General features: G+C 48.1%; 1 protein-coding gene across 7 annotated transcripts in view; it reads right to left on the bottom strand.

Moving 5' to 3' along the window:
- Positions 1 to 12,510, bottom strand: part of LOC119967541 (CYFIP-related Rac1 interactor A) — a 335,741-nt gene that overhangs the window by 19,148 nt on the left and 304,083 nt on the right. For all 7 annotated transcript variants that reach the window (XM_038800231.1, XM_038800233.1, XM_038800232.1 and 4 more), the window contains 5 exons: positions 9,894 to 10,015; positions 9,232 to 9,337; positions 8,296 to 8,432; positions 8,125 to 8,202; positions 7,914 to 8,030 (listed from right to left, as the gene is read on the bottom strand). In XM_038800231.1, the coding sequence (XP_038656159.1) occupies positions 7,914 to 8,030; positions 8,125 to 8,202; positions 8,296 to 8,432; positions 9,232 to 9,337; positions 9,894 to 10,015 (560 nt within the window). The remainder of the gene's footprint in view (positions 1 to 7,913; positions 8,031 to 8,124; positions 8,203 to 8,295; positions 8,433 to 9,231; positions 9,338 to 9,893; positions 10,016 to 12,510) is intronic.

Below are 12,510 nucleotides of genomic sequence, written 5' to 3'. Positions count from 1 at the left end.
GAGTGGCAGAGTTGGATGCACAATCCTCCCCTCCCTCCAGGGTGTCAGGCACTGACGGGGCCAGGAGTGCGGTGCGCAGGGAAAAGTATCAGGGAAAACAGCCACATGTGGGGGCGGCAGGGACTGCAGTGCAGGCCAGGGCCACCATGTTCACCTGGTTGGAAGTACTCACCATGCTAATATGTCTGCCCTTTACCCCCTGCAGAAAATTGATTTCTGTATAGAACCGGGACTGATTAGCATCTGACTCGCTGCTGCAGCCCTAGCGCATGCAATGAGGCTGCATGAGCATGACGACCATCGCCAAGATACCCCAGGTCTCGGGGGTGGTCGATAGGACGCATATCTCCCTATGAGCACCACCGTACGAGGGGGTGCCCTTCACAAACCAAAAAGGATTAGATTCCCTCAATGCTGCACACCATGCACGGCTGCGCCCAATACTCAGGCAGTGTACACAATGTCTTCACCCTGGCACACTCGATGGTGCCCGACACTTTTGAGGAGTTCCCCTGGTGAGGGATTGGCTCCTGGGTGACCGGAGTTATCCGCTGCGGTCATGACTGATCCAAGCCGCTGTAATAATGCCCATGCAATGACCAGGGGCAAAATTCTCCCCTACCCGGCGGGGCAGGGGGTCCCGGCGTAGTGGAGTGGCGCCAACCACTCCGGCGTCGGGCCTCACCAAAGGAATTCTCCGCACCTTTAGGGGACAAGCCCTCAACATTGAGGGGCTAGGCCCGCGCCGGAGCGTTTAGCACCACGCCGACTGGCGCCAAAACCGGTAACAACGGTCTTTGACGCCCGTCGCCCGGCTCCGGCCGAAAGGCCTTCACCGGTTCGCGCATGCGCCGGTGCGTCAGCTGCCGCTGACGTCACCACCGGCGCATGTGCGCTGGGGAATTCTCTTCCGCCTCCGCCATGGTGGAGGCCGTGGCGGAAGAAAAAGAGTGCCGCCACGGCACTGGCCCGCCTGCCGATCGGTGGGCCCCGATCACGGGCCTGGCCACCGTGGGGGCACCCCCCGGGGTCCGATCGCCCCATGCCCCCCCTGGACCCCGCCGCCACCAGAGTGGTTCAAACCACGGCGGCGGGAGAGGCCTCCCAGCGGCGGGACTTAAGCCCATTGTGGGCCGAAGAATCGCTGCAGGGGGCTCGCTGATCGGTGGGGCCTGATTCCCGCCCCCGTCGATTTCCGGGTGGCGGAGAATTTCTGCCACGGCGGGGTGGGATTTTCGGAGGCCCCGGGCGATTCTCCGACCCTGCCGGGGGGGGGGGGGGGGGGGGGGGGGGGGGGGGGGTCGGAGAATTTCACCCCATGAGTGTAATCGAGTGGTGCATCAGTGTACTGAAGATGCGGTTCAGGTGCCTGCACCACTCTGGTGGGGCCCTCCAGTACACCTCCAGGAGGGTCTCCCACATTGCGGAGGCCTGCTGTACCTTCCAGAATATCGTGCAGCAGAGGGGTGACATGCTGGAGGAGGAGGGTGAATGCCAGGCCTCGTCTGATGGGGAGGTTGCGGAGGAGGGCGCTGAAGAGGGCAAGGATTGGCAGATCATGGGGCCCGAGCAGCCACAAGAATCCGCACAACATATGCATCAGGGTCGCCGCGCATGGGACAATCTAATCTCCTCCAGGTTCATTGACTAGGGAGCCTGGCCACCTGCAACTCGAACGTCCCATCCCACTCCCACACACCACTCCCTGGTTAACCCCCGCCCCCCCACTGCACTCCACCCCATTCCCCTCACACCCACCTCCATGCTTCCCAGCTGCTGGCCCTGGGCTAGCAGTATCAGCGGGTCTGCTCCATGGGATAGAGGATGATGGCGATCCGCTCCATGATGAGCTCTGATGCTCTGCTTTGTTTGACGAGGTCCGGCTCCTGTCTGCGATAACAATTTCCACCATCTACCCAGATGACTCTGCATGCATGCTGGCCATTCCATCTTATGGTCCCATCGAACCCCTGGGATGGCGGGAATGGGGACAGAGTCCGGGGGCGAGGGGGGCGGCGTTAGGCATCGGGGCGGTACGCGATGATGGGTCGCTCACCGGGTAGGCCCTACCACATGGCGTCCCGACATATTTGGCCTCGTTCCCTGCCATCTCCAAGGAGGCCCCTTGGGATGGCCTTCGACTGCCCTGGGGGCCCAAGCCCGTGGCCACTGCCACATCCATGCCCCACACCACCGGCCTTCCACCTCATCCCTCACAACCTTCTGACAGAGGATTGAGGCAGTTTGTAACGTTGCTGAACCGGTGGTTATTGTGAGAGAGATATATATATATATATATATAATAAAACGGTATAGTGCGCTAGTCCCTATTGCTAAACTTTGTGCTTCACCTGTGCCAACTTAACTGGTGTCTAACTTTCTGACCTTATGTGCTCCTTCTTGGTCCCCTAGGCAGTACATCACAAGTATCCCGCCTTGTGATCTGGGCCCCCTATGGTAGCAGTCTTCTGAAGCGACTAGGCTCGGCAGTCTTCTTGGTGTCGTGAAGCCATCCTGTTCTGCCCTCTGCCAATCGGAGGCGTCAAGGACAGGCGGGGTGGCAGATCAGAGGCGCTGCGATGTTCCAGCAGCTCCCCTACCGGAGTCACTGGCACAGACCCCATCGCCTTCTCCTCCCCTGGGATGCTCAATTGCCCATGGGACGAGGCCATGGCGGGTTCTGGGGGCTCCCCCGCCACCCAGTCTTGAAGGCCTGCTCCCGTCTCAACCAGGGTTTTCCATGCTCATAGCCATCGAGCATGGGGCAGGGGCATCTCCCTCTGGAACTGTGCGTCACTTAGGGACTGGCTCAGGTCAGCCGGCCAATGCCTCGACACGCGCAGCCATGACGCGTTGTGACTGGGCCAAGCTCTGGAGCGCCATTACAATGTCCATGTGGCCCTGGTATATGGCTGCTCTGTCCTGGGCTTCAGCCACCGACCGCACAGAGTGCCCCAGGCCGTGGACATCTTGATCCATCCGGACGCATGGTCAGCACCGCCTCCTGCAGGCAGTTGGACTCCTCCAACTGCACCTGCAGGCGCTGGATGGTTGTTGACACCTCCTCCTGTGATCCCCGGCTCTATGTCTGCATCTCCAATGTCGATGGGACTGCTCTTCCCAGAAGTGTAAGACCCGTCTGGATGGCAGATAGTCTATGGAGTTAGGTCGCCCTCCGACTGTCCCCTTGGGCATTCCTACCTCCACCTGATGTATTGCTGCATGTGTGTGTTGTGCACCAGATAGTATCCCAGAAGCCTCGTCACTATAATGCCCAACCGAGGGGAGTGTCTCTGGGATGGTGGAGTGACAGCAGTGACGAAAAGGGCACCCGGCCATGTAAAGCATTATGGGTATTGGCATGTGGTGCAGGGTGGGGTGCGAGCTGACTGCCGGCAGGGTGGGTTGATTGCCCTCATGGGTGGGGGCATCTACGAGTGTGCGGAATGAGTTTGGTGCCAGGGGCACAGTGGTGGTAGTGGCCATGGAGGGTTGCCCATCCTCACCCAGTCCGCCTGGTGGGGGCCGCATTGGTGCCAGGGGCCCTGACGTTCATAGCCTCTGCCACCTGTGCCCAGGCTTAGTTGACATTGGGGGTGGCAGGCTCCTTCTCACCCCGGTGAATAGGATGTCCCGCCTCTCCTCCATGACATCCAGCAGTGTCTCCAGCTCCGCATTGGCAAACTTTGGTGTCGCTCTTCAGGGTGGCACCTTCATGGCAAAAATGAGTGGAGTGCTTATATGAGTGGAGAGGAGTGCTTATATGCTGCTGCAACTTGTCAGACCCATGAGTGCCAATCATGACCCTGGCGAATCACACGTCGGCGTGTTGTAATTGCACTAGTTCCACATGGTGCTGGTGCTGACCGATTAGCATGTCTTGAATTGGGGGAAGGTCTCTGGTTGGGTGGGGGTCACCCATGAGGGGAGTGATCGCCCGTGAGGGGAGTGGTCGCCCGTGAGGGGGGTGGTCGCCCGTGAGGGGGGTGGTCTCTTGTGAGGGGGGGTCTCTCGTGAGGGGGGGGGTCTCTCGTGAGGGGGGGGGTCTCTCGTGAGGGGGGGGGTCTCGTGAGGGGGGGTCTCTCGTGAGGGGGGTCTCTCGTGAGGGGGGTCTCTCGTGAGGGGGGGGTCTCTCGTGAGGGGGGGGTCTCTCGTGAGGGGGGGGTCTCTCGTGAGGGGGGGGTCTCTCGTGAGGGGGGGTCTCTCGTGAGGGGGGTCTCTCGTGAGGGGGGGTCTCTCGTGAGGGGCCTTGATGTGGAATATGGGGGATCTGATGGGAGTGTGGTGTGGGCAGGTTCGCTATATGGAGGGAAAGGGGACCTCCAATAGAATTTGGGAACACCTACATAAAATACTTACCCCCTAGGACCGCAGCAAGGTCCACCGTATCAAGGCCACGCTGACAAATACTTGCATCAATCCATGCGCACGCGAATCCCAGCCCAAAAACTTGAGCATCATGGAGGCCTGGAGAATGAGCTGTCTGCATCCTCCCGCTGGTGCGGGGCATAAACTTCGATGCCACTGTCCGTGGAGGACTGGAGCATTGCAACGGAATTGGCGCCTGGCGCGATCCAGTTTTCTGCCCTACTTCAGATTCATCCCCACATTTGGTACTCCACTACCAGCAGCGGGCGGCAGAGAATACAGCCCTATATAAAATAGAAAGGCATCTATTTTTATAATAGGAGTTCACACCAATGCTTTGTTTTGCTTCTTAATTTTGTTTATAAGTATCTGTTCTGTCTTAGGCATGCGGATGATAGCGCATTCTGAAGGTAATCACTGGGAGCAGAAGTATTTTCAATTAAGGCTTAACAGACTTCAGAAAAATTACAGATATGATAGACCTAATTAACATTGACTGTTGCTAAGTGTATGATTTTCACTGCAAGACATAAGTTTTACAGGATAAAACAGAAGGAAGCTGGAACGGTGGATTTACTGAAAGTTCTCGTCAATTTAAGAAGTATTCCTTTGATGACTTATCACAAACAAATAAAGCTCACTGCCAATTAGGCTCTGTGTCCATACTCACACTTGGATCAGACGGCTACGGGTTCAAGTCCCACTCTAGAAGTTTAGGATATAATCTAGGCTGACATTTCAGTGTAATACTGATGGTGCAGTCTTGTGGATGTTAAAACAAAGACCCACCTGTCTGGTCAAGTGGATATAAAAGATCTAATGACACTACACAAAGTAAAACAGGGAAGCTCCTCGCCAAGACCAATCCCTCAAACACCAACATGACTAAAGATGGATGATTTGGTGGTCTATCTCACTGCGGCTTGTGGGCTTTACTGTCCACAATCTAACTGCTGTTTGTTCCTAAATATCAACAGCAAATACAACATAAAGTACTTGATGGCTGTGATGCATTTTGAGGGTGTGAACAACATATTTTAACTGTAAGCTCTTTTTTTCATTGATGTGTGTCAATTCTCAAAGAGACAGGCACCTGCACAATATAGCCTTGAAGGATATGCACATGCACATAAATTTTTGGTGGAAAACAGCGTCACCTCTGTAAATAACTAGAATTTTGAATAGACGTTGCTAAATGTACTCAGAATGTTAACTAATAAATATTATATAAATATTTAATAGATGATCTTTTTAGTTGATTTACAAACGTTAAAAGGGCTGGCATATGTTGTTATACACCATCAGAAACTCTTGATTGCCTTCATTAAAATGATCAAAACCATTTGAATTAGTAAATCATGAGGGTCTGTGGATTGTTCACCAAAGATGTGGACATCTAAGAAACTTCACCACAAACCTGCAGTTGCTTCATGATGACTTCGATTGCAACTGTCTTGAGTGGGACATCTGAAGCAGGCACTTCAAAATCCATACTGGGGTCAAGCAAGGCACTGTAAAAGCCCCCAAATGCTTTACAATCTACCTGGCTATTCACCTTATCAAAGATTAATAGCTCTCTGGTATCAATATTAAACATCTACTAAATGGAAACCTCAGTTGCCTGCATGCCAAAGCAAAGCTGACTACCATAGATATATATGATCTGCAGTTGCATAAACCTGCAATGTCATTGTCCACTTCACCAGATTTGCAAGCTACTCTCAATCTCTTCAATTTTGAATATAAGAAACAGCCTGTCCTTGACTGGTGTCAAAACAAAACTCAAATATCAATGCTCAGCTGCTCAGCCAAATAGTCCACCTCCCATATTTGTTGAAGGAGAGACTGAAAGAAACTGAACATTTTGCAAACTTTGGCAGCTACCTCTCTCAGAGGGCCACTATTAGTGAGGAGATCCTCCATCGATCAGCTCAGTCAGTGCAGCCTTTCTACAACTATGGCAATGAACGTTTGACAACTATGACCTCCATAAGTCAACAGAAGCTCTAGAGTACAGAGCAGTTATCGTCACCACCCTCCAAAATGCAATAAGATTTGGACTGCGTATCAGCGATAAAAGGAAATTCCATCAGCAATTCCTCTGCTGCATCGAGGGACATCCTGTCCCCTGAAGGGGGCAACCGAAGGAGGTTGAGGGGCGACCTGATACAGGTCTACAAAATTATGAGGGGCATAGACAGAGTGGATAGTCAGAGACTTTTTTCCCAGGGTAGAGGGGTCAATTACTAGGGGGCATAGATTTAAGGTGCAAGGGGCAAGGTTTAGAGGAAATGTACGAGGTAAGTTTTTCCACACAGAGGGTAGTGGGTGCCTGGAACGCGCTGCTGGAGGAGGTGGTGGAAGCAGGGACAATAGTGACGTTTAAGGGGCATCTTGACAAATACATGAATAGGATGGGAATAGAGGGATACGGACCCCGGAAGTGTAGAAGATTTTGGTTTAAACGGGCAGCATGGTCGGCACAGGCTTGGAGGGCTGAAGGGCCTGTTCCTGTGCTGTACTTTTCTTTGTTCTGTGCCCACAGATGTGCAAGTTAGAAATCAACCCGTTCACTCGCATGAAAACTCACGGCAGCAACTCGCAACCCTTGGTAGACATCATCCAACAACCGACATTGACTAATTGGATTTGTAGTTTTTTAATAATAATAATAATAATCAATCATCATCATCTTTTATTGTCACAAGTATGAAGTTACTGTGAAAAGCCCCAATATTTTGGGGAGTAAATTATACTATAAACATATTTATTTATCTTCCGTACTGACATTCCCTCGATATTTCCTTGAGGCGTGATCTTCTAGAGCATAAAAAGTTCCCAAAAGTAACTTTAAATAACTCGTCTACTAATTCACTTGTTATTCCTCTTTCTGACAATTATCTTGCTGCTTATTTTGCCTTCCTAACACATGAATCATGAATTTTCACTCAACCAATCCCTGGTACTATAATCTAGCATGCCACCTGGAAGTATTGTGCCTTAGTGGGCAACACGGTAGCACAGTGGTCAGCATGGTTGCTTCACAGCTCCAGGGCCCCAGGTTCAATTCCTGGCTTGGGTCACTATCTGTGTGGAGTCTGCACCTTCTCCCCGTGTTTGTGTGGGTTTCCTCCGGATGCTCCGGTTTCCTCCCACAGTCCAGGTTTGCTCCGGTTTCCTCCCATAGTCCAGAGAGGTACAGGTTAGGTGGATTGGCCATGCTAAATTGCCCTTAGGTGGGGTTATTGGGTTACGGGGATAGGTTGGAAGTGTGGGCTTAAATGGGGTGCTCTTTCAAAGGGCCGACGCAGATTTGATGGGCCGAATGGCCTCCTTCTGCACTGTAAATTCTATGATTCTATGTTGTGTGATAGTTGTAATTGTTATAATAGTTGCTTAGTTCTTCTTCTGGATATAGCCCAATAACAAACTCCCTTTTCGATAACTGCAAAAGTACAGTTAGTGCTCAGATGAGGTAATGATCTAAAATAAAGTAATAATTACTGAATTGGAAATTAGTGCAGTAACTGATCTAGTAAACATACCTCTGATACAAATTTGGTTGTCGCATCACTCAATGTTTTTAGCATTGGCGTGGCTTCTGCATAAAATAAGGACATTCTGTTGGCCATTTCATTGTTTACTTCATTCTCAGCATCTAGCTGCTCGATCAGAATAAAAAGAGCATGGATTAAATTCAAAGACAGATAAACCTATTTGACCAATTAAATTTGGCCGATAAAATACTCTACTCACATGCATATTGTTAATCCTGTTACGACTAATTGTACGTCTGTAATAACTAAAGTCATTCTGGATGGCTGGATTTTTCATCTAGGACGAGAAGACAACAGGGTATTATAATTTACCATTATCTTTGCATATCAGTAAAATAAAGAAAATCACAGGCAAGCTTGAGTTTCTAACCTTGAGCTCGTCAAAGCGGAGAGTAAAATGCAGAATTTCTGCAAATTGTTTGGCTAGAGCTTGCTCACGTTCCAGATGTTGAGTTGGCGTGTAAGGTGGATAAGTCAAAGATTCCAAAAGACTTTGTAATGCTTTCTCTGTGTTAAGAATATAATAATTTAAATCGTGAAAGGAGTTTGTATTTTCTAACCACAAAGTAAAATTAAACAATTATAATAAAAGAGTTTCAGGAATTGCCATGATTAGAAAACCAGGCTACTCAAAGCTCCAGTTTGAGCAGATTTAGCAATACCAAACAACTGCACAGACATGAAATGAAAAATGAAATGAAAATCGCTTATTGTCACGAGTAGGCTTCAATTAAGTTACTGTGAAAAGCCCCTAGTCGCCACATTCCGGCGCCTGTCCAGGGAGGCTGGTACGGGAATCGAACCGTGCTGCTGGCTTGCTTTAAAAGCCAGCGATTTTGAGACTAGTTGTGGTTTCAAGGCAGCAACACAACTTTAATGCAGCTGTGCATGTGAATCTTAGGTACAACTTGACTGTGAATTTGGTTAAGCTCGTTTCTAATTTCAGGAACAATGCTCGCACAGATTCGCAATAGATAAGTTTAATGTTCATTTAGGTGGAAGGCTGAGAGATTTGCCTGTAGTCTCAAGGCGGAAAGCCCGTCACAGGTATGACTGGTGTCAGCTGTTTATCTTTGCCACTGCTGTCACCCAGAAAGCTCACCTTGCAGGACATTTCTGGACTATCATATGCAGTGTCAGTATTTAGTTTGGTTTGTCGGATTGCATCAAATGACATGTGCCCCATCTGAGGCACTCTGCAAATCAAGTGTGACATTCTATGTAGCATCAGATAAATAATTATAGTAGAGCTTCTCGTCCCTATACGGTATAGAGTCAAAAAAGACAGAAAATTCAACAAGTTTACCCAATCTTATAGAGAATTCATAGAATCTTTTAAGCCTCCCAACCAAAGGGCACACAGAACTCCATGCTCTGTCCTGAAGCTGACCATCACCGGGGTTTTGAATTGCCTGCGGGGGGGGAAGCAAGAGAAAGTTATATTGCACAATACCATTATACCTTGGAATTTTTGGCTATTAACAACTGCGGCAACCATTTAAATGATGTATCTTTAATGTCAATATTAGCTCTCTTAAGTTAAAAATGTTACTATTTTATTCCTACATTACAACATTGATTCATTTATAATGAAGTAGACTATACATTAAATCTTTGAAAAAAGCATCACCATTTTAAAGTACTTGAACATTTTCCTAAGATGTACAACATTGATAAGCAATTCTAACCACACTTTTGTGTGGACAGATGTAGCCATAGTACTTCAGATGTTTCACACCATGTGACGAGTATTTTTAAACAGGCTGCATAGCTTTTGAAAAAGTCAAATAGAAAGCCAATTTATTCAATAACTTTCTGTTGAAAATATATATAAATCCATATATATATTGAATATATATAAAATGCTGTAATTAATCTCTACAGAAATCAAAATAAACTATCAATACTCTGCTCTTTCATGCGCATAGTTAATCAACACTTAAATAGGAGTGAACATTGCTGGCATACATCTCTTATCTCTTGTCCAGCCCCTTTATAAGCCTGCAGCTCAGTTAGAATGCTTTCAGAATCCTGCAGCACGGCATTCACTTGATTCCAAATCTCCCGCTCTCCATCTGTAGGTTGTGCGTCTACACATAAATGAGAAGTTTTGATGGTCAAATAAAGCAAGCTATCTTAAATATTTAATTTCACACTAAGGTGCATTTATAAAGAGTAAGATTCACTCAAGATTCCAACAAGAATGCCTTAGTGATTTTTGAATTAAATGCTGTTATGCTACAGCTGGGGTTTAGTAAAAAAAAGAAAAAGTAGTCAAGCTTGGAACATACATGGCAGCTACCTAATTTTAAACATTTATATTTAGATTAAAGTGAACGCAAACCTGGTTCTTTGGACCTTTCAGCTAATGAGGATATTCAGATAATACAAATTATTATTCGCTGAAGAGTCATACAGACTTAAAATGTTAACTCCCGCCACCCACCCCCACACATTTTCTGACCCCACCGATGCAGCCAGACCTGCAGAGAATTTTCTGTTCTTGTTATAGATTCCAGAATCTGCAGTATTTTGCTTTCATTTAAAAGCAAATTATTAGTTTCTTTGATATTAAGGACATCAATGTTATCTCACATGAATTTAAACTAATTATCCATTACTGATACCAATGTTGGTAGGTAGGGGCCAAGATATTTCATTTTCTTATTCATATATATCAAAAGATCCAATTTTTGTTTCTGGGACTAATGGATCCAAACTATTGAACAGGATGGCAGGATTTTGATTCAATCAAAGGAGTCTAGCTGTCAGTAGACACTTGTCTTCATCAGAACTCATTCCAATTAGTTTTCATAATTTTCAGTGAGCGAACAGCATGTACATTTTTTAAATTTTAATGGAGCACATGGTGTTGAATATGTGCCTGAAACTTTACTGTAAAATCTTGTTACAAATGGTAACCATATATCATGTGGAGCTAACCAGTCAATATAAATTAGCGATTTTTTCAATTTAAACTTAACATTGAATTTAATTTCAGCTCTTTGGTCATTATTTAGCCCATAGTGTAATGTTCTCTGTTTTCTTTGTCTGGGTGTCTTGAATCTGTAGTGTTGAACAAAGAACATCAAACTATGTAAACTAACAAAACTAATTTATTACCACTACTTAAACTTGATTCAAACATATTCCTAAGTACAAGGCTGCAAAAATAAACTATCTTATGACTATCTGTACAGAACTCTCAAATACACAACTATTCTCTCTGACGTCTAAACACCTTCTCCCCGGATCAAGGGTTGTCACATGATATATATATATACATATGTGACTGCTCTTGATCACCATCTGGTGGTGAGATGTATTTACATGAAATTGTTAACTCCTCACCTCCCATACAATATCCATATTGTTACATAATATTCCATTTGGAAAAACAGTCAAAAAAGAATACTGGGGGGGGGGGGGGGGGGGGGGGGGGGGGGGGGAGAGAGAGGAGAGAGAAAGAGTGCGACCTTGAACCCGCACTCACTGTAAATGGGATAAGCGGCGCGGGCGGAAGATCTTGCCGGAGAGATCGCAGTGTCTGATTTTACCCTTGCATCGCTGGCACCATCAAGACATTCACGCCCACAATGAGTATGAATCTCATTTGAATAGACTTGCAACAATTTAAATCTTATTAGTGAGCCCCACCCACATGGTACCCACTCACTAAATATTCATACCAGTTCGGTGGGCCGTGCTAATTTTGCCCCATATGTCCAAAAATGTGCAGGTTGGGTGGGGTTGTGGGGATAGGGTGGGGGAGTGGGCCTAGCAGAGTGTTCTTTCAGAGGTTGGTGCAGACTCGATGGACTGAATGGCCTCCTGCACTGTACGAATTCTATGGCTCTCTCTGATGTGACATTGGTTGGCGAGGTTCACTGGTCAGGCGAGATGCAGTCGAAGGGATCCCTCTGGGGGTGCAGCAGCAATTTGGGGGTGGAGGGGAAGGGGAGGAGATCCCTCCGTTTTGGGGGCTGAGGGTCGTTAGGCTGCATCGCTGATCAGGATTCCATTTAAAGTTGGCGCTTTGATCTCCATGGAGCCGGTTGCCGGCTCTGAGGCCTCCCACCACGAAAGTAAACCACGACAACTCATTTTTTTCCAAGCGGTTCAATATCTGCAGAGAAAACAGGGACGGGATTCTCCGTTGCGAGTCCACCTCGCTTCTGCTGCCATAGAGGATGAAGAATTTGACGCTCCGCCAAATCTCCACTCACTGCAGCGGGAATGAAGAACTCTGCCAGCTTGAAGCAATGGAGAATCAATGTCCTGGGGCTGGATTCTCCAATCCCTGACGCCAAAATTTCGTTCGGCGACGGGGTGGAGAATCCCCGAATGCACCGCAATCGGGGGCAGCGCTGCTTTCGCGATGCTTCATCTCCTGAAAAACGGCGTATACACGGCCTCTGTACGTTGGCTGAGGCCCGCCCAGCGATGCTCCGTCTCCGACCGGCCGAGTTCCTGATGGCCTGGGTCTCTCATGGTCTCATCCGTCGGTAACTCAGCGTGCCGGCTGCAGACTCAGTCCAGCGCCTCCACAGTCAGGGGATGGCTGATCCCAGTCAGGGGATGGGAG

This window comes from Scyliorhinus canicula, chromosome 6 (genome assembly GCF_902713615.1).
Source record: "Scyliorhinus canicula chromosome 6, sScyCan1.1, whole genome shotgun sequence".
NCBI classification, from domain to species: domain Eukaryota; kingdom Metazoa; phylum Chordata; class Chondrichthyes; order Carcharhiniformes; family Scyliorhinidae; genus Scyliorhinus; species Scyliorhinus canicula.
The sequence above is the reverse complement of the archived record's forward strand: the minus strand, read 5'-3'. Positions and strand labels throughout refer to the sequence as shown.